The 23,187-nt window shown below is 42.0% G+C and overlaps 1 protein-coding gene across 2 annotated transcripts in view; it reads left to right on the forward strand.

The window, feature by feature from the left end:
- The window catches only part of pax5 (paired box 5), a 54,092-nt gene that overhangs the window by 15,497 nt on the left and 15,408 nt on the right, over nucleotides 1–23,187 (forward strand). Inside the window, exons 3-6 of one of the 2 annotated variants that reach the window (XM_038713501.1) lie at nucleotides 2,824–3,021; nucleotides 3,734–3,798; nucleotides 6,722–6,847; nucleotides 14,422–14,606. In XM_038713501.1, the coding sequence (XP_038569429.1) occupies nucleotides 2,824–3,021; nucleotides 3,734–3,798; nucleotides 6,722–6,847; nucleotides 14,422–14,606 (574 nt within the window). The remainder of the gene's footprint in view (nucleotides 1–2,823; nucleotides 3,022–3,733; nucleotides 3,799–6,721; nucleotides 6,848–14,421; nucleotides 14,607–23,187) is intronic. The other variant, XM_038713502.1, reaches the window with a different exon arrangement.

Below are 23,187 nucleotides of genomic sequence, written 5' to 3' on the forward strand. Positions count from 1 at the left end.
AAAGGGAAAAGATTCATCACTTTTTGGAATTAGCATCAAAATGAAAGTGGCACCATATTTCTGCACCCCCTCCAAAAAAAGAAGACAGAGGGAGATGGAGAATAGGAGAAAGACTAGAACAAGGAATACAATCAAAAGCGAAAAGGCGTGTTAAAGAAGAAGGGTGCAGGAAAAAGAAAAAAAATGAGAGAAAGAGAGACCATTTGAGGGGACGGAGGGGAAGGATTAGCTACAGCGACCCTCAGCTATATCAAGAAATGTGTTGCTCATTGTTCTCCCTTGCCTCCCTTTCTCTCTCTCTCTTTCTGTCTTCCTCTCTCCTCCCTCTCTCTCTCTCCTCTCTCTCTCCCCTGTCCTGGCCGTTCAACTCACTGAAGCGTTACCGTGAGGGGGGAGGAGAGGGGATCGAGGGATGGAAGGAGGGAGGGAGGGTTGTTTTATCCTCTCCTCTCTGTCTCTCTGGTGCCAACAGAACAAAAACACCAACTCTACCACGCTGTATGTGTATGTGTGTGTGTGTGTGTGTGTGTGTGTGTGTGTGTGTTGGCGCATCGTTGTGCGGATATCAATAACCATGCTCGTTTATTCACCAATGATTCAGCTGTGAATAATTTAAATAGTTTTCCATTTGGAAATAGATTGTTTTTCCTTTTAGCTGTGTTTATACTCCAGCTGTGAATAGTCAAAATCTGCAACACACACACACACACACACACACACACACACACACACACACACACTGACACATACACACACTCAAAAACAAAGACAAGGAAACGCACATTTACAGGAACACACATCTTCACGGAAGGGATTACTCCACCATACAGCGGTGGAGGGAGAGAGAGAGACAGAGAGAGCAGCAGGTTTAAGACTGACTGACAGCTTGCATCCACACACAGCATCCCCCCTTTTCTGCAAGCTGTGTAGCACATTTGCTGTCCTCCCACCCCCTTACCCCAATGCCCCTTCTGCATGCAAATACATTCATGAAATAGCCATGGTGGACACGAAACGCCTGAATCCATGAGTGTGTGTGTATCAGTGCCACCCTCGTCTTACCGCTGTGTCACAATGTGAAATTACCAAAGAAAACTACAGCCAGCAGCACTCATGTCAGAGATCCTTCAAATTTTTGGCATTACATTCAGTCATTTAGCTGATACTATTATCCACATTTTGTTCTAACGACTGCGACATCACAAACATCTATTAGCAAAGTTTCTGTATTACCTGAAATTAATCCGCGAACTTCAACTGAGAGGAATGAAGAGGCCAGGTCAGTTTCACACGTAGTGAGTCCAGGGAACCTTAACCTACTGATGGGCTTCACCATATAATTTACAATTGTCTTAAATTTAACAGTTATCATTTTCTTTAATTCATTCAGAGTTATTGGTTGCTGTAATTATGTCTCCTGTGCATACTGACCATTGTGTTTCCTTGCAAATGTAAGAGATGGGCGATACAATCCACAGTCCTTGTACCATGCAAAAGCACATAATTATGTTATTATTATGATATAGTTATGTTCAACAGAAGCTAATATGAGAATTCTGCAGTCTGAGGTGGACAAATTATGTGGATATCTTCCACATATCGTCTTTTTAGTGCAAAATTCCCTCTTTATGTTTCCCTGCTAAACTGCAGTGGAAGTATATGCACATACACAGAGGCAGTTTCAGCAGAACCATTGATTTGACCATTGATGCGACTCATATGAGCTTCAGCTGAATTTAAGCATGCATTTATGCACAGGAGAAGGACTGTGCATAACATTAATAACTTCACTTGGTCAGAAAGGACAGTAAGAACATAAAAGGCCCACAATTACTCTTTTAATTTTCATGGGCAAGTGAATGTTGTTTTAAAACAGACTTGAAAAAGATGTGAACCTACCTATCCTGTAATAAACGAGACACAGGACAGGAGGATCATCTTTTACCAAGATCAGGTGCATGGCGGAGGAGGGCAAGGGACAGGCCAGAGGGACGTGAAGTGTTTTTGAAGAGAGACAGAGAGAAATCCTGACCGCAGTGGGAAGGTCATTCCTCCACTGAAGATCCAGGAGGGGAAAGAGCTGAGTCTGAGCGGAACAATGTCCAAATCCCCACAAGGGGGTTAGAACTAAAGGGCCAGTAGATCAACAGAGTGGTGATTTTTTTTGTATACTAATTCTTTGAAGTCTACTTGGTAACCTCTGTGTTCAGCAGTAAAGCAGATCCATTTTTCAGCCTTCAGAGGTAAAGATGGAGAGATGATCAAACAACAAAAAGGCATCTCTGGTGTCAATAATACGTCATTTAAAGGAGAAGGCTGGTGATATTCTTGTTTTCTTCAATTCCAAAAGACCAAAAGCTGTTTTTAGGAAATGACATAGCTTAAAAAAATAGAATCCTGTATTTATGAGCCATTTTTAAAGATTTACATTTTCTGTAGGAACCAATGGGTTTGGAACTGAGAACCACAAACACATTGGTTGTGAATAAAAAAAGTATCACATAGCGCCAGCCTTGTCCTCTAAAAATATTTTGCACCAATGTCAGATCAATCACGTGATTTAACTGCTTAGCCTCATCATACTTACATGTTTTGTTGTTTTATTATTATCCCATTTTGGATCTTTTAAATTTAAAATATTACTCATTAACACACTACATTATAAACACCCTGTGGGACTGGGAGCAATAAACTGAAAATAAGTTGAATGTAAACATTTAACCTTCCAGCAGCTTTAATCAAGACTTCTTCTAGAAACACTACAACCTTCTTGTCTTTGCGTCTCATGACCAACACGAGATTCTTCTATGCTTTGATTGGCAGGTACTATGAAACGGGCAGTATCCGCCCCGGGGTAATCGGGGGATCCAAACCAAAGGTTGCTACTCCCAAAGTGGTCGACAAGATCGCCGATTACAAACGCCAAAACCCCACCATGTTTGCCTGGGAGATCCGGGACAGGCTCCTGGCCGAGAGAGTGTGTGACAACGACAGTGTCCCCAGTGTCAGCTCCATCAACAGGTAATCTGCGTGTGTGCATGTGTGTGTGTGTGTTTGAGTATCAACTTATAGCAACAGGTATTGAGTGTAGGTAGAGCAGAGAGAAATATAATACTATGTGTTTTATGTGTGTGTGTGTGTGTGTGTGTGTGTGTGTGTGTGTGTGTGTGTGTCCGGGAGTGGAAAGGAGAATGGCAAAGAGGCCCCGGTCTCCATATGTATGAAGTGGCTGCAGCTCAGTGGTTCAACACGATGGTACAATGACAACCCTTTCCCCTGAGCATAGAGGCAGAAAGAGAGGGAGGGATAGTGAAATAAGAGAGAGAAGGAGTGAGCAAAAGAGGCAGACAAAAGAGAAGGAAGGTGTGCGAGAATAAGGAAAGAAACAGACACAAAAGGAAAGGGAAGAAAGGGAAAGGAAAGGAAAGGAAAGAAGAAGACAGGAGAGGAGAGGAAAAGGGGAGGAAAGGAAAATAAAGAGGAAGAAAAGGCTTGCATGAGCAGCCAAGCAGGAAGTGTGAGGCCCCTCTGCCATGTCAGCCTGCCTCAGCCACTTCACACGCACATGCACACACACACACACACACACACACACACACACACACACAGTTTTGCTCCCACGATGGTCATGTTCTCTCTGTCACTCAGAATCCTCTCTCTCTCTCTCTCACACACACACACACACACAAACGACCACTTCACACACACTAATATCTCCTCTCTCCCCCTGCAGGATCATTCGGACAAAGGTTCAGCAGCCGCCCGGCCAAACGGGCTCAGTGTCGGCTCACAACTTAGGTAGGTCACTGCTATAAATTCCTGTTTCCAACTGTCAAAGCAAATTTTACAGCAGAGATGTTTTTTGTGCGAGTCTCTCAGGAGTGGAGCCCGCGTGCCGTGTGTACAGAACAATGAAACCCATTGAAATTCTGACCCTTCGTTTACAGAGAACAAATACGGTGTCCAAATTAAGTTCTTAGCTTCAATGCTTGAATTTAAGTTAAGATGTCCCGAAATGAAGAGTCTAAAATTATTGTTAGTGGGATGTAGGTGTCTGTTTTGTCCATTTTGTGCTTAATAACAACATTTGGAGGGTTTGTGTGTTCATAATTTCTTTGTGAACTGTCACAAAGAAAAAAGTCAGTGAGGAAACATTCATGCCAGAAGACGCTGCAGTATAACAGTAATGGATTCAGAAACAGTTTTTCTGTTGTAACCTTTTTTTCCCTCCCAAACGGGGATCTGAAACAACTTAATGCCCACAAAACAGTTATTATAGGCACTGAAAAGTCCGCCCTTATTAATTATTTATTATTTGGTGGTCATTTGATTAATCAAACATTTGCTTGGGAATATGCACCACTGAAACACACAATCCACTGAAATGATGTGGGCATTAAAGAAGGTCCTGAATTATTACTGTCATCTGTACCTGTCTTCTATGGCGTCAAAATCTACGTGGTTCTTATTTCCTAAATGAGTTTTTGTTCAACCAAATTATCACAAACCATTATGTGTTACATAGCCTACATGTCTGCCCCTTAGTTCATTCGGCCATGTTTCCTTTACAGTGGATTGCAAAGACGTTTTGAGTAAATAAAAAAAAGGTAGTCTTACATCTGATTTGACTTCTGGATGAGCGAAATCATTATTCTTGATCATTTTTATCTGAATCTGTAAACAATAAGGTTCCTATTGGGTGTTCCTCATTATTATGTTTATAAATTTACATTTTGAACTGAATAAACAAACAAAAAAGACCCTTCAGTTTAACAAGGTTTGGCTGTTTATTTGTAGTTTTTAAGGATGTTATAGACAGAAACAGCATATCTATTACAGCTATGAGTGAAACATTATTTTTTATTCGATTTCTCAGAGTACAAATATAAATGAGGGCCCGTCTCCCTCTCCCACTCCCTCTCTTCCTCCCTTTGCCCTGCAGTGGATTGTGTTTCGGTGTCTCTCATATCTTCATAATCGCACATTGTCTATTAATCTAAATTAATTTCACACACACTGCTCCCTGACTCCTTCCTTTTACACACACACACACACACACACACACACACACACACACACACACACACACACACACACACACATGCATACACACCTAGATGTGCCCAGAAACACACACACACACACACACACACACACACATTGCACTCTTACAGATTACACAGATAAATGGGTCCCACTCCCAGGCGGAAAATTGAACATTTGGATTTGCAGAATAAAAGCGTTACGTTCTGATAAAAAAAAGAGTGAAAAGAAAGAGAAAGGAAAATCAGATAATTGAAGTGCTAAATCAAGAGATGGGAAAAGGAGGGATATGCATTCATTATACCCTCCTTGTCGTTAGCGAAGTAGTAACGGCTGGAAGGGACCTTGATCGTCTGGTTTATCATTTTTTTTATTCCCTTTTTGGTCTTGTCTTTCTGTGTTTGGGGGTCTGCTGGGAGAGAGGATTAGGATGTCTGTCTCCACACCTTTCTGTCCCTCCTGGGATGCCATACTGTCACTCAACCCCCACGTCCGCTTACAGGGGCACAGATAAGGGACCAAGGAATGAGTGACTGTATGTTTCAGTGTGTGCGTGTGTTTGTGTGTGTGTCAGGAGGTTGCAGAATGTGTGTGTGTGTGTGTGTGTGTCACTAAAGCGGTGACAAGTATGCCACTGTATCGCCCAGCAAGGAACTTGTCTCCTCCAGGGGGAAGATTAGAGGGAGATACATCCTGTCCTTGATGCCCCACCCCCAAGCTTCAGTTTGGCCTGTTTGACTGAGTAAAGTTTCAGAAGCATCTACGTTGAGTTTAAGGACAGAGAAATGGGATTTGTACCTTCCATTGCAAAGGTGTCATAAATAATTGAATCAAGACATGTGAGTGCTGCCCGAGTAAAACTAAAAAGAAATGCTGGTGATAGAAGTAGTACTGGACATATTGAACCAGAGTTTTTGACTATGACGCAACATTACACATGCAGAAACATGCGTCACAGCTCACTTTGTGTGGGTTCTGGTTACGCACGACATTTCCACCGGGTCCTTTTATTAGAGCTCTTTTACTGGTATTTCAGGTCATAGAATGTTCTCATATATGTTGATAAATTGAGCTAAGGTATTTGTATGATAAGGAACAACAGCTATAAGGTGCTGTGTGAGCCAGTTTCGAGCCTCTGTCATGCAGTGTGAGTTTAACATCATGTAATTCTTTAAGATGCTTTTGAAATAGTACATATGAAGAACACAATAGTGTTTTTGGGCTCCTGTAAAGGTGACTGTTGTATGTATATGAGCCCAAAAAAAGGTGCTTTACAGTAGTAGTAGTCTTTTTATGAAAAATCCAACATTAATATTATTGTTTCAAGTCAAGTCTGACCCAGTTTATTGGGGCTGCAATACTATTAGTGACAGTCTGGTTTAATTTTCGAGAATTATACTGACTCATAATTGATTATGTGTGCAGGGTACTCTTTAAATATTTTCACTGAGATAAATGTAATGTAAGGTGGAAAAAATAATGGCAGCCAAATTCAAATCATTCAAATTCCTTAAACCCTAATCAACCCTACTGAGTGTTAAGACGTCCAAACAGATCTCTTTTCAATTCTGAATGTTTCTCTAAGGGCTGCTGAAAACACTCTAATCACAAGCAAGAATATATATGATTATTCTTCTGCCTTACTTGTTTTGTGATTTGTCATGTGGTCTGTCTGCAGCGACGTCCGTGGCTGCCACACAAGTGTCAGCAGTGACCAGTGACTCAGCCGGCTCCTCGTACTCCATCAGTGGCATTCTGGGTATCAGCTCAGCTGCTGACGTGGGCAAGAGGAAGAGGGACGAAGGTGAGCGAAAGAATGTGTGTGTGTGTGTGTGTGTGTGTGTGTGTGAGCTTGAGTGTATCTGTTGACCTATGTCACTGTATTTCTGTGGTAGTAACGGCACATATACAAAAACACATCATATACATAAACACATTATGTGCTGATGGACAGCCTCAGGACCCCCTCCTTACCCTTCCAGCATAGAAAGCCCAGATGGAGAGAACTCAATGACAGATGTGTGTGCATGTGCAAGATGGGAGTTATAAACCAAACATCTTCATTCGGAAAGCTCTATTTGTTTACTAACAGTGCTTCACTGGAGAGCTACCTGAGAAGTCAGTTTATGCATGCACTATTGATCACATATGCTGTCATACTGGATCAGTGTTGTATACATGTTAACAGAGGCGTGAGGTCTGTGTGTGTGTATTTGCTCACATAAGGGGGTTCTCACATGTATTGTATGTATATGCTTGTGTGTGTGCATACACATGTGCATGTTTGTGAGTGTGTATGTGTCGGTGTCAGTGGCATTAAAAAGCCATCACACAGACAGTCTCCTGCGGTAAATGAGACAGGACCAGATGTCGGAACGAGGGGGGGTGACAGAACGCCACTGGGGGCGATTTCTCTCTCTCGCTCTCTCTAACACACGGACACAAACACACACATATACATACAGTATGGGGACCTTTTTTCCACTACCCAATGAATTTCCAGAACATTCCAGCAGGTTCCAGGATAAATCGCAGGTGCACCTCGAGTGTTCTGATATTCTTGGATACAGCTCACTTACCCACCAGCAGAGCACAAAGACTTTAGACCTGACACATGCACCCCACTCACGCATGCATGCACACGCGCGCACCTCCACATGGAGGTAGCTGATAGTTTGTGGTGTCAGACTATACACCCAAAGTTTACCTTGTTTTGTGAACTTAACAGTATCTGTCCCTCAAGAATTGTGAGTTAACATGCGAGTAAAAAAATGCCAAAATATCACAAAAAAAGTTTATACGCTTGGCTGAGGCATAAAAGTATCAAGAAAAACAAAACGTGACAAAGTGCAATGGAAACAGACTTAGAAAATAAATCATGATACACATGAATCATGTGACTTATTTTTCACTGAGGCTTTAGCTCCACTGATGAGACGAAAAATTGCAACAGACAAAAATATCAAATTTGGGTGGAGCGATCAGGAGACCTTCCTTAAATTAATACATGAGATAAACTTAAATGCCATATTTCCATCACGTTTTTATAACTTTGTCTTCCACCATTTGACTGGCATTCTTCTTGCACCATCTTCTTCTGCAGTGGTTTACTGTAATGGTACCTGACTGGACAACAGAAGTGGATGGAAACATGCAGTAATTGTCTTTTCCAGAAATTTGGTTCCACTAATTTGCACTAAATTTGGATGGAAACGTACCTATAGTGGATAATGAACTAGATCAGAGGAATTGACAATATGTCGTGTTTAATACCGACCTGCAGTTGTCCTTTAAACAGTGCATATTTGGACTTTTTATAGGATGAAAAGCACAGGTGTAACTAATAACATTAATGATAGCTCAGTTTCATTTGGGTGTTCTTGTTCCAGGGCCCTGGTGCTGTGCCTGCTGGTTCGCTGACATGGATGAGTGGAGCCATTGTTAATGCTATTAGGTACACCTGTGCTTTCCCAGCTAAAACAAGTCAAAATGTATCAGGGGTCTACTTTTCTTATAAAGCCATATTTCACTGACAAGAATAATACCAGTCATGTATAATTAAGCAAATATATCCCACACCATACTGTGTGTACTCTGATGTCTGTGGCAAAGAATCTGTGGTTGGATCTTTAGTTAAGTAGAAGCTCAGTAATGTAATTAGTACTATTATCGTTTCACTTTGTTTTTTATGCGCATGACGTGCTACACCGTGTGCTACATGTGTGGTCTGTCTGTTGTTTTACTATGACTGGACCTTGTATTTCATAATTCATATGGAAAATACTGTATCACTGCACGTTTCACTGATGCATACAGAAAGTGTCATTCGAGCATTGTATCGCTCAATGTCACGTTTTGCTTGTGCGTTTTATCTGCAGTGTTTCTATGGCTGAGGTCTGCGCGGTTGGCTCTGTGGTCTAATTAACAGCATTGCTAATCACAGCTTCCATTAGAGCAGCCCCCGCTGGATAATGACACACGCACACAGCAAGGGGCGACAGGGGGAACAGCATGCACTGACATGGACAAACACATACACAGATACACAGTAATGCAAGCTTCTCACACACGCACCCATATGCTCGTCGGTACGAAAATTTATACACAGAAGGAAAAAGACGTTAACATGCACAAGTCACCCACACACAAGGCCAACAATCACACAGCCTTCTCTTGTTGACTTTGGCGTTGAATATAGTTCAGTACAGGTGAATGTGTTACATATGTGTTAATGAAACAGTTACAGTGAACCTCAGTGTATTTCATGTGCCTCAGTGCATCAGACGAGGTTCAAACCTCGACTTTCCATACATACGTATGAAGAAAAGCATTTAAAAACCTGATAAAAAAGAGTAATTAATGTTTTTGTTTCCCCAAACCAAGGTTAGGGAAAGTCAATATATCAAGTGCAAGGGCAGCCCACCCAAATGAAATTAAGAGCAGGAGAACTGTTTCCTCTCATGCACCCAAGTGGAGTAAACACTGGCTAATCCATTTAGCTCAAGAATATCATATCTTTATCTTGCAAGTGAGCAAGCATCAGAGGTGTTTTTTGTTATTGTGATATTATGAAATTGTTTAAAATTATCATATCATGATATCATCAATATATGATATATTGTCATGTGTATATTATATGACATATATGAACATGTGTTCAGGAAACATGTCTGCTGTAACTTATAAGCATAGAAATGGCAGCTGTGCAAGTGATGGGAACACAGGAAGGCGGGATCATGGCATGTGGGTTTCTGTGTGAGTGTGTGTGTGTCGGCAGGAGGAGTGTGTGGGGGTAAAGCCCTGCGGTGACCTTTGCCCCCAGCCAAAGCGAGGGGAAGTGGGGGGTGACTGGGGGCAAAATGTAGATGAATAGGGGTGAATGGAGGAACTTGACTTGTGGGGCCAAAAGGGGACTATTGTATCTTAACTTATTCTCTTACATACAGAGGCTGTGTGTGTGTGTGTGTGTGTGTGTGCACCTGTATGTGCATCCAACATGGATATGGATATCAGGCCAGGTGGTGCCTGATAGCGAATGTTCCTTTCCTTGAGTCAAAAGTATGATGTTTGAAGAACAATCATTTGCAATGGTTATTAAAAAGTCTCTTTTGCATGAAGAAGAAATAATGTCAATGGCATTTACCCAGAATGCTAAGATGACCTCTCACCCCCTTGTGCATCCACTGTGACATGCAGCAGCTTACCAGATAAAAGACGGTGGGAGTGTAAGCAAAAGATGGAGGACGGAGGAGAGGAGGGAGGGAGCTCCGCCCTTCTCCCTGAGTTCCTCTCAGTGCCTCCCGCCCCCCAAAACTTTGATCTCTGGAGTTTAGATGGGGTGTGCGCACACACACACACACACACACACACACACACACACACACACACAGGCATGCACAGGCTGGGGCTGTGAGGTCAGACTTACGACCCTTGTTCTATCAGTATGATAATCTATGTCAAGTGCAAAAAGATGCACACTGGTGGTGTCCTATCGCCTGCAGACAGACAGACAGAAACACACACACACACACACTTGCACTGATACACGCACAGGTGACAACCCATCTAACTCTCAAAGGTATTTAGATTCAATAATTCAACTGTTCCTGGGTTGTTGAAAAAATGGCAAAGGCAGGCCGATGCAGACGGTGATGGAAAGAGGGAGAACCAAGAGAGAGAGGGGGAAAGAGACAGAAAAGGCGGAAGAGAGAGGAAAATGGCAGAAAGGAGAGAACAATAAGGGCTCATTGTTTGTTTTGTTCTGCTCTGAAAAAGAGGGAAGAGACGCGCTTCCCTTCTGAGACTGACTCACAGAGATAGAGGCAGCTGTGAGTATAGTGTGAGTGTGTGTTTGTGTGTGTGTGTTTGTGTGTGTGTGTGTGTGTGTGTTTGTGTCCAACAGTGAATGGGATTTAACCCGTCACGGCAATGAGTTTCTTTACCCATCCATGGATACAATGAGACCAGCCGGATATCAAGCTACCCACCCACACCCACACATGCACACCACGACACACACAAGCACACACACACACACACACACACACACCTACACACATTCATACAGATGAATGGACAATATTGATTATCATAAATAAAAGCTTTGTTCTTACTGCATCGATTACAGTAGGTTCTGTCATCTCCTTCGTTCGCTGTCTTTTCTCAGGTCCTTTGTGGGTCCTCCGTCGTGACAGGGGCTTGGGTCAGTCTTTCAGTGTGTATTTGTGTGTGTGTGTGTGTGTGTGTATGACAGAGAGAAAGCAGAAAGCAATAAGCTGGCTGAAATGGTGCCATCAGAGCTACATGATTGATCAATTGAATTCCATCATGGGGACTGGCCGGTGGGATTAAATGGGTCGCCGTGGGTTACCAAGCTAAAGCATCATACCGGCTTTATCTCCCCCTCTGATTGGTCTGTCACCAGAGACCTGGACCATACACTCCTGGCATCTGTATATGAGTGTTTGTGTGTGCGGCTATAGTAGAGAAGGAGAGATTATGATCAAGCAGTGTGTTTGAGAGAGAGTGGGTGAAAGAGGTTTTGTGTACTGAAAAGGTGTAGCAAGGTTTTGTGAGACATGCAGCACTGTGTGAGAGTGAGGTTTCTTTTTTGTTAGCTGCTAGATACTGTCTCATGATTTGAGGTTTACTAGTGTTTGAAATGAACTGAAAAACACTCTTTGTGCCAGGATTGCTTGATTTATTATTTTATTACGTTGTCAAATTTCACACAGACGTCTTCTCAAATAGGGGAAATATAGTTTACAACCAGTTTTAGAAGTATTATGCTGCACGCTTTTTTATAATCATTCCTATCGTTAAGAATAATATTTCACACGCCAAGTTATTTGCTAAGATGTAGGAATGCAGCAACATTAAGGCCAGATTTCTGAAATGAAAACCGGGGACATTTTTGGTTTGGTCATTAAAAAATATAATGTTATTATAGATGAAGTAAAAAAGGGGGACAGTTTCGGTTTTATGATCTGTCAAATATAACTCTTCTGAATGAAATCAAGTCATTTCGAGGCAGAAACTACCTTTTAGTCAGTAAGTCACATTCTGGCAAGTGGAATACTGCATTACATGGTTTATATTGGCCATTTAAAGGTATTTCAACAGGTAAAAAGAACTGGATTGGTTGGTACACAGCAAGTTAAATCATGTAGTCATAAGGATAATTGCAAAAGAGATCTTATCTTTATTTTAAATATAACTAAGCAATAAGTCATGTTAATTATAGGCTTAATTTTGTTTCCAAATATAAACAAGGATATTAGACATTGGCCTACCAAACACATATTCCATCGGCAACAACAAGCTTCAATTATTGCCTATGATCACGTAGGCTAAATGTCAGGCCTGGTTACCCTATAAACTGCAAACACTTATTTGGCCACAACTGTGATTATTCTGTTAAAAGAAATGTTAAAGTATCACAAATACATGCCTTTGCTCTACCACGGACAAAAAGTGATGTTTATTTGCACGTTATGTCTGTTTGATCCAGCTAAAAGCAGCTGTAGATGTCAAGAGACTGCACTTTAACACGCTGTGCGTGCTCCTGCGGACAGCAATCACTTTTCGGCATGACGCCTGTCTGCTGTCCAGACTTTCTGGCCACATAAGTCTGTTAACACCTTATACAGTCTTTGATTAACTCACAGTTAAAAAAACAGGGACATTCCAGACGGGCACAGGCCACCAAAACCAAGCAACATCACTTAAATGAAGTCTAATGATAATAAAGTTGTAAACAAACCCCCAGGTTAGAAAACTAAGGCAAACAATAGATTTAATACCCAAACTGTCTGTTGGCCCCTTAATTATTTAACCTGCTCACTTTCAGTTTTACCTCCAAATGAAATGGCTTAAATAATCTGGCTAAACTGCTTGTTTACATCCTGTCTAATCTTCAGACTGTTCAAACTTATCGCTAAACAAGAATGTCAATATTAGACAAAGATTGCAAAAACCTGGATTACATTGTAAGTATGGCAAATACATTTTGGCTGGAGTAAGATGACTAAAACACTCTCTACATTAAAGTGTGTGTACAGGTGTTGGGGAATACTACTGCAAATGTGAAAGAAGTTGTATAAAGCCTATTGTGGCTCCAGATGAGCTGCTTGAAGTCTGATAAGTAAGTCAGCATTCTTTCACTGTGAGTGAAAGATGTGAGTTCACCAGACCTGTGCAGCCCGCTTCTCATCTCTGTTGGATGCTAGCAGCCCATGGCTACATTAGCCACTACTAGCATAACACACCCGAATTTCCTACTGAACTGTCAGCAGTAAAGTTGCATTGTGGGTAATGTAAGTGGGAGGTTTTGACAAGGAAGAAGAATCCTTGTAATAAAAAAGACAATACCTCTGGTTCTACCGTGATTTTCTTTGTGTCCTCTTTTAAGGTTGGGGAAAGATAACGTACTGGAATTATCCTTTAATATTGAATGTGGTAAAATGCCCTAAATCTCTAGCTCTAGTTTGTTCACTTTCTTTCTTTCTTTCTTTCTTTCTTTCTTTCTTTCTTTCTTTCTTTGTTCTTGCTATATCACTCTTTGTTTTTTATTTAGCCTCACGGTCTGGTGCAAATGGATCTGTATTTTCAGTCCAAATGGGAAAAAAAATATATTTGAAGCCCCTTCCCCATCTCCACCTGTCTGTCATATCACTCCCCCTGCCGCCTCACACCCACTTCACACACACACACACACGCACACCAACACACAGTGACCCCCAGGACTAAAATAGGCTCCAAGGAACGGTTTGGAGCGATGAATTGGCTCTATAGCGGGGGATTTTCACCCTCATCCCCTTTTTCTCTTTATCTTTTTCTCTCGTTCTCTCTTTCTAATCATTTGCGGGCCGCGACTCTTCAGAGTTCTTATAATTGTCTCGTTCAGTCCCTCAGCCTTGCAATAACTGCAGGATACGAGAGCTCACAGCCTAATACTGATACCACAGCAATATATATTTGTGTGTCTGTGTGTGTATGGGTGATATGACAAGAGGGACGGAGAAGTGTGTATATATGAGAGGCGAGGGTGTGCTTTTGAGAGATCAAGAGGGAGAGACAGAATATGCTTGGTAATGGATGGCATTTGTATAGCATTTTCTCTGAGTCTCCACAATCTATGAAGCGACTCAGTCCTAAATCAGCTCACTGGGGTTTATTCGAGTCCATACTTGACTCAAACTTCTCTCTGCCTAGTGATTTGTTTTATCAACCCACGCCTTCACTCTCCTTTTGTTCCTCTGCCGTCGTCTGTTTCTGGTTTCTCCCTCTGTTACACACCAGACTCACAAACACCACCTTAAACTCTCTTCTCTTTCTCTGTAACCTCACCACTCCTTTCTCCTGTCTTCCCCTGTGTAGGTCTGCAGGAGTCACCACTGGCCAACGGGCATGGCCATAGTGGGCGGGACTTCCTCAGGAAGCAGATGAGAGGGGAGCTGTTTTCGCCACAGCAGATCGAGGTATTGGACCGCCTGTTTGACAGACAGCCACCCTGTCCAATCCAATCCAGCTCTGACCTCTATGTGAGCCCTGACTGTGGCAAGGTAAGGGCGTGGCACCGTGCAGGCTCTGGGCTGAGGCTGAGTTTGGGAGCAGGTCAACGTTCAACAAGACTGTAGGGCGCTCTAATGAAAAGTATGGTTAATGCAGGAGAAAACGTTTCCATTAAACACTGAAGAACAGACAGGGGCAGAGGCGGACTGACAGAGTCGCGGTCCAACTAGTTTGGTACCACATACTGTACCGCCTTTTTGGTCACTCATTTCCTTTTCTTGTGGGATTCCCCATCCCAACCCCCTGTTTTGGGTCAAACAGCCAATTTCAAATGCTTGCTTAGCTAACTTAGCCAAGACCTTTCACAGTGATGTTTTTCCTAACTTTTTGTTTTTTGTTTGAGGGATGCATTTCTAGTTTTTGAAGACATCTAGCGCTCGTTTCTATTGAACAAATAAGTTTGCCAATTTAATCTTATCTAATTTAATGGTGGACTTGTAAGCTTGTTGCTTATCTAGTTGTCACTGATGCCTTAGTCAGTGAAGTCGGGGTGAGTGACCCCAAATAGTGACCATGGCACGATGCCAAGCAGAAAAAAACACATAGACCATCTTTACATCTTACACTAAAATGTGCCCCTTATCCAGAGTGTATCTAGATATAATTTAACCTGATTACGTGTCCACATTGACATATGACTGAGATCCGATCTCTTTCCAGATCAAACGTCTGAATGTCACATCCTTGTCTCGGATAACTATATGCTTTCTGATCCATCTTTTAGTCAACTTTCCACTGTGATTTTGTTTCCTTCATGGATAATACACCCATATTTTCCTCTCTGTTCAGCAGTGCGCCGATGTAATAGCTTAACCGGAAAATGAAAGTGAAAAGTTCCACCTGGCATTGTTTCCTTTCTTCATAATGTGTACTCCTTTCTGCTATTTTAGTAGTTTAGTTTAACTCAACAGTGTGTGATTTAATGTTTGCAAACAGACATGTTAAATATACCTTCATCAAAAACACGAGCGTGTTCAATGAACGGCACTCTTTAAGTGTGTTCATGCAAAACACTGTATGGTCCTCAGTGCTTCTTGGGTGCATTTACACCTGTTCTTTCAGTTGTTTGTTTGATCCACAGCTATGTTGTTTATAAAGCATTTTTATAGAAACTCTTATGGTTATGGGGAAAAGCAGTTTCATTAAGATAACATACATGCACCAACAGATACACTGCACAGCTTGACAAACTGTAGAGTTTTGGTGCCCTATCTTTCATCTTTGGTGCTAGATGAAACAATTGTCTCTGCTTTTAGCTAAAGCCTGTCCTGCCTGCTATGCCTTACCATGCCATGTCAACCTTGTCAATGTCAAGTAATTAGTCAGACTGCACAACAAAAATCCATCTAAAATATTTCTAATTTTATCTCTAAAGCTATGCAGAATCATTGCATCCACCCCAATAATGTTTTTTCTGCTTCTTTTATGTTTTTTTTTTCAATGAGAGATCTGCTGAAATGTCAGCATCAAGTCGTGTTTCTGGGTTAGTCTGACAGACAGCTGCGAGTTTCTGTGGTCTGATACACACTGTGATGGCTGCAACAGAGACACCCAGTAAGGCCTGGCCTATTGATGTTCGTATAATCTAGATACACTGCAGGGGTTAATGAGCATATTGACCTGGATCTCATTATGACCTCACTTCCTGCTGCTCGGAGACAGCGATGGAGCTGTCTGCATGCTGATGCATCTCGGGAATGTGCTGCATATGTGTGTGTTGTTTGCATGTGAGAGGAAAAGATGAAAAACAAGTGCAAGAAATGGAGTTTCTGTCTTAATGTTGCATCTAAATTGACCTGCCGCCCTTTTCCAGCAGTATGTCAATGTAAATCTGAGTGGAATAGACAGGTGTAAGTAGTACGCTGAATAACAAAACGACAACAAGCTAACATTTGTATTCTTTCTACCTTTTCTCAGATATGCTCTAATCTGCAGCCCCTAGTGAAAATTAAGGAAATATTAATATGATGTCTCAAAATGACACTTTTGTTTGCACAACCTTTAAAGATACCCCTACTTCATGTTTATTTATTCAGTCAATGTCAAGGGCAAGAGGACAAACACATACTAGAGGAGTGGTAGTATATGGAGTCACGTATAGGCTACAGCCTTAGACCTTTAGAGCAGAGTTTTGCTTTTTAGCCCATTCACTTCCCTGTGACATGGGGAGTGGAGTGGCACAGGGCGAGAGGTCGATGGGGATTGGCGCTGGTAGCTCTATAGACTACAACTCAAGACTATAATACTCATGATTCATAGGTCAGTGTCCTCTCTGAGCCCGGTCAAGCCACTGGGGTCAGGGATAGGAGCTTTAAAGTGCGGGTCACCCTGGGGTCAAACTGGAGCTGCATTGTGATTACAAAGAGGTGCACGCACACACACACACACACACACACACACACACACAAATCTACATCACTATCTGTCCCTCTACCTTCGCTTCTTTCTCTCATCCTGTCTAGTCAACAACCCCCACTTTTCCTAGCCTGCATTTCCCAGAAGGAATGATTGACAGTCATACCCTTAACACTGACATGCTGACAGCTACAGCTCAGCCTCTTTGGTATGTGGGCTGAAGTGTGTGTGTTTATGTGTGTGTGAGGCAGTGCTGGTGGTGTTATGGTCAAGGAGGGTCACGCTGTATTGTGACTGACATTCTTAAAAGATGCCTGATTTTACTTGGCCCTGCTGTCGATGGTAGTGCTGTTGCAGCAGCAGCATGTGGGGGTGCCTTGGACAGTGTGTGAGTTTGTGTGTATCTGTGAAAGAATGACAAAAGGATGGAGCGCAAGCAAGTAAGTGAGAAACAGAGGTGCAAGTGGCTCAATGGCAGGATATATAGTATATTATATTGGTATACTAATAGACTGTAATTTCAGCGGTTATTTCAGGCTCCTCGTTATCTTTTATCTGTCTTGCGTTGAAACACGAGCCTCATTCATTATTTCTTTTTCTTTCATCCCACTGGAATAGATAAAAAGTAAAATTGCTCACGTTCATCGCAAGCAAATCTTATTTTATCTGTCACCAGTAGTTGCTCTTCTATCAGGTTTGTCCCAGACCTTTTTCTTTATCTTTCCTCCCTCTAACAAGCCATTCTTTTATCTCATCTTCCTCTTCTGCTCTTGTTCCCCCCTCTCCCTGTAGTCTATTAAGTCTCGCTATTAATTTGTGTGTGCGTGCTCGTATGTGTGTCTGCATGTGTGCCTGTCAGAGTGAGTTCATTTGAATTTCCCTTCAATCACTTCCTATTACCCAGGTGATAAATCAGCAGGGTTGATGGAGCCCCCACCCATCCATGCTGCCCTGGGTCCAAATGCCCCCCATAGCACCAACCAGTCCTTGCCACAATGGGACGTAGAAAGAAAAAGAGAAAGTCCTTGTCATTCTCTCCGTCCAAAAAGAAGTAAAGAGGGGATCTCTTTTGAAGGACGGTGATGGTTAAACTGGTTAAAATAGGCTGACAGACTCATAATGCACACTGGTATTGTGTATCATCAACTTGTGTCTGTATCATCAACTAGATGATAAAAACATTATTCAAGGATAAGGCTCACGTTATACAAGATTCCTCTTGCCATCAAATCCTCTCAGCCCCAAACATATTCTTTCTTACAGAAAGTACAATTCTTTAAAAACAGGTCATAAATACATAGTTATTACCTAAAACAGCAGGGCAAGCAACCGGTACTCAAATAGGAGTAAATAGTGTGTTTGTTGAGGACAATTTTCAGCCCTGAGGTGATGGACGGTATATGTCGGATTGATGCAAAATACACTACAACACCCATGAGAAAGTGAGGCAAGTTTTTTCTTCCTGTAATTTGCGTAAATTTGACCCCTGTACCTTTGTGCAGTCTGCGTTGATTCACCCCAGACAGTACAGACTGAACTCAACTCAACAGAAACTGTGGTTCTTGCTGTTATTTTTCTCCGGCCTCTCGTCTATTTTATCAGTAAGCATAAGTGCAAATTTGCAGTCTGTGTGAGTTGAAATTCTGTGAAACAGGTGTGTCTTTGCCTCAATTGCGACAACCCGGGCAACATGTTCCTCCCACTCCCAAGTCGTCACATATGGACGCTTGGTAACAACCCCTTGGCGTCACTTTTTAATGCACTGGGTACCCCTTCAGCACCATTTCTGGACATGCAGGGCTCCGAAGTCAAGAGAACAACAATAAACGTGCTGTCTGGTTAAATTAACATTAATAAATATGCAACGTCTCTCACTTTCAAAATGAAATACGTGCTTATCGAAACAGTCACAGTTTGGTGAGGTTTAAGCACCAAAAGAACTTGGTTAGTTTTAGGAAAAGATCATGGTTTGGTTTAAAATAAGTGGGTTAGTTATGTAAGTTATGTTCCGTAAGTTAAGTTAGTTACGTAAAATATAGGGCTGGGCACATTAACACATTATTATCGCATTAACACATTAATTAATTAATGGCAACAATTATTTTATCGCACGTTAACGTAGTTCTCTCAGGTGATTAGTCAAGCGCTCCTTAGTGGTTGTCTGTCTATGTGTGGCCCTGCGATGGACTGGCAACTTGTCCAGGGTGTACCCCGCCTTTCGCCTGATGTCAGCTGGGATTGGCTCCAGCCCACCGCGACCCTGTACGCAGGATAAGCGGTTGATGATGCATGGATGGACATAGCTTAACTTAAGTTTAAAAATAGGCCAGCGTTGTCTATTGGTTTCACAGAGGAAACGAATGCTGTTCTCATGGGTGAAATTCAGATGTTTGTTTAACTCACACATCTACCACAACCACCTCCTTACTCAGACTTTGTCGCTCTTTATACCATATCACCTGACAGTGACCTGACATATAATGCTTTAACCATTGAAAATTGATGCAAAAGGGGTACCCAGTGATACAGGGTTGTGTCTAATCCTGCCGATTTGCATCTTGTCATTGACTTTGTGCACAATCGTGCCACCTCTAATGTTCGCTTTGAGTTCTGCTTGAACACACATTCAGGCTTTGGCCTCTCAAGCAACACTTGTTACTAGGATCAGTTCATTGTTGGTTTTATTATGAGATTTGTTGACAGTAAGAAAAATGTAGACCATCACCAGCCTTATCCTTTCAGTTCTGTGTCACTGGTTTGTAATCACTACTTTGGGACAACAAAATAGACAATAACTGCACTAATATTTAATTCCAAAATTAAAATCAAAAAAACATTCATAAATTAGAATTGTTAGCACAATTTTTCATTCACAATGTATGAACTTTTACACCCTCTCCAGAGTTGAGGTCTATCTGGTTCATCGACAGATGAATATCCTCAGCTCAGTTTGAGCGCAGATGAATTCCTTCCCCACAATCCCTGTCTCAGTTTGTGGGTCTCTGAGGGAATTGTATTTGTTTATAGTCAAGCCTTCTTCCATCAGGAGTACACAAGACAATGTGGAGAGAGAGAGAGAGAGAGAGAGAGAGAGATGGAGAAATTGGGAGCTATTTGGGGAATGGAGAAAAAGGGAAATACTATTATGCAAATAGTGCAAGCCAACAGAGCCAGTCTTTGTGTGTTTGTGTGTGTGTGTGTGTGTGTGTGTGTGGCACGATTAGGGCTCATCTGTTATTGATGTGAAATTTGGACCAAACCATTACCTTTCCAGATCTGAGTCAGTAGACCAACCTGCTGTGTGTAATTGAGGGAGTGAGTGAGTCAGAGAGAGACAGAAAGGCACCTTAGTGGCAATATATTGTAATATTAAGGGAATATTCAGATCTGTAGTCATTTTCCATCATTAGGATGTAATATGTCAGGATAGCACCTTTTTGCTGTTCATAGAGATGCTCTTAGAGACATGGGAAACTTGTATTTATTTATTGTAAATCTTGCTAGCATGTTTGTGTCCAATCAACACAGTGTATATTTTTACACTTGATTTAAAATCCTGTCCATTTTTGCGTATGGATTTCAGGCTACATGATACAAATGATCCTCTGCAAGAATCTTATAAAATGCAAAAAAACTACACAGCAGTTTACAACTCTGGTAGGTCATCACTATGGCGCTCATTTCAATGTTAATGAGCTCAAATGTAGAAGAAGTACGCTGCTGAAGTTACAAAGTAATCCAACATTATTTGTGCATTTGGTTGTAACTGATTGGCCAATGTGGCGCTTTGCAGAATGATGTCGCATTGTGTTGTAGGAAAAGCTGAGCCAGGTTCAACTTTTATTCTGGACGATGATGGTTTTGTTTTGCTGGAGCTCTCTGCGCACCAGCAACACGTGAGTGTCATTAAAATGAATGAGGTGGCTTGTGTAGGTCTGAACATGGCATTATCCTTTCAGAGTCCCCCCAAAGAACCACGCTTTCTTTGTCTAAGTTCTTTCCAAATTATTTTCTCTAGTCCATTCATTTATTAAACGCGCAGCCATATCACTCTGTCTCCTCTCATGCTTCTTTCTACCAATGACTCCCTGACCCTGGTCCAGCACCGCGTGCCACCTTTTCTTTTAACCCTCCATCTTGCCCTGTACAACTCCCCCACCACCACCACCACCTCCTCAACAACCACCACCCCCCAAACCCCAACCCCTCCACGGCCCGGCAGCTGCGTCCCTCCTCTTTGATGAGGGCTGATGGCACTGTATGAGCGGTGGAATTGACAACATTTACGGGGCCGAATGAGAATGATCCATCTTCCTTAGCGGGCCTGTCACCCCATTGGCCAAACTTCATCATGGCCAATTACCACGGCAGACCCCTTCTTCTCTGCTGCTGCTGCTGCTGCTGCTGCCTGGCCCCCATCTACATGGATACATGGACACATTAGACACCATTATAGTAAGACAGAGAGCGGCCAAGAGAGGGAGGGGGTGTGGGGATAGCATGTATGATTGAGTGAAAAAAAAACTACAGGTGTGATGTGTGTAGGGGGAGGCGGGGGTGTTAAAAGAGAAAAGAGAGCTTAAAATGTGTCTGAAGTGTAAAGAGAGAGAGAGAGATGTGTGTGTAGTGTACTGGGTAAGCTCTTATTTGGCAGGTCACAGTCCAGTGGTTGTGTTGTGTGTTGACGAGCAAAGGGGTGTTTAAGAGGTCAGTGAGCACAAACACACGCCTACACTTACACCTCCACACACACACACACACACACACATATACACACAGAGATGCAGAGGTATTAAAAGGGTCAGTGCAAAACTCTCACCTCATCACCTAAAGGAAATTCTGATTGCTGTCATTAGTGTACACACACACACACACGCACACACACACACACACACACACACACACAAACACACACGGTTCAACAGTAACACAAAAAGAGGAGTGCATCCATTTTATGCAGTAAAGCGAGACATTTTATCTGCTGAGTTTGTGCACAAAGTAATTTGTAGTCATTGCAGAAAACATTAACAGTTTTTGCAGATGTTTTTGTCCAAAGCTTCTTATATTTGCAGACACATATAGGACACATCATGCTGATGATCATGCTGCTGTCTGAGGAAGAATGCCAAGCTTTAAAAGTGTTGCATACTCATGTTTGTGCACAAATTTTGAGTTGAGCAACAGCTTCCCTCTGTTTTTCTATATGTAGAGATGTACAAATGCAGAGAAATACACAAGAGCATATTAAAACACACACACATACCCACACACACATAGTCAGCAGGCAGGTCATTTGCTCATTGGTGGTTAATCTATATGTAGTTGGTCATCAGTGTCAAAGCCATCGCACAAAATCACCACACACACACACACACACACACACACACACACACACAGATCTGGCAGAGAGATGAGGATGGATGGGTCATGGTGTGGTTTTGGGGTCAGACACAGGTGAGGGGACAGTTTCCTTTATACGTCTATCTGTCTGCATTTTGGGACGATGAGAGAGCATGCTCAAAATCTTGACTGCATGATCTGGGTTGATCCAAAGGTCATAAACTATACTGGGGACAACATTTTTTTTGTATGAACAAACAGTAGAATGCTCAGGGCTTTCTAATGTAATTCTTTTCTCATTTGTGGCACAAGAGTAGTTTATGGCACTTGTAAAATCAGAAGAGGTTTGGTTTGGCACTAGAAATATTGAAATAAATGAAATGAGAGAAATATTTTTTTTCACCATTCACAAATCATGTGTATCTATTACATGTAAGTTACTGTAATATTGTGACTCTATTAATAAAATTCTCCTTGGACTTTTATTTTTTTATTTGCTTTACAAACTTCAAGGTCTTACTTTTTAGAAGCTTCTCAAAAGAGTTTGCACTGAGAATAACAACCATACAACTAGACAACAACTGGATATTGCTTGGTCACTTCAGTCTCCTCTTCTCTATATGTTTTTAACTTCTGTAGAGTGTGTGTGTATGTGTGCGTTTGGGTTAAGAGCACTGGGAGACTGCATACTTGGGTTGAGATGATCACAGTTCTTATTGTTGTTGGTATCTGGGGAGACAAGAGGCTTTGTGTTAGCCATGGTCTATGCGATGCCACTATATGTGTGTGTGTGTGTGTGTACGATGTGTATGATGTGTGTGTGTGTGTGAGGGCGAGAGAGATGAAGAGAAAGAGCAAGCTGATCCTGTGGTTATA

The sequence above is a fragment of the Micropterus salmoides genome, unplaced genomic scaffold (genome assembly GCF_014851395.1).
Source record: "Micropterus salmoides isolate LMB-PRFRI ecotype aquatic unplaced genomic scaffold, ASM1485139v1 Ms_hic_scaffold_12, whole genome shotgun sequence".
Lineage (NCBI taxonomy): Eukaryota > Metazoa > Chordata > Actinopteri > Centrarchiformes > Centrarchidae > Micropterus > Micropterus salmoides.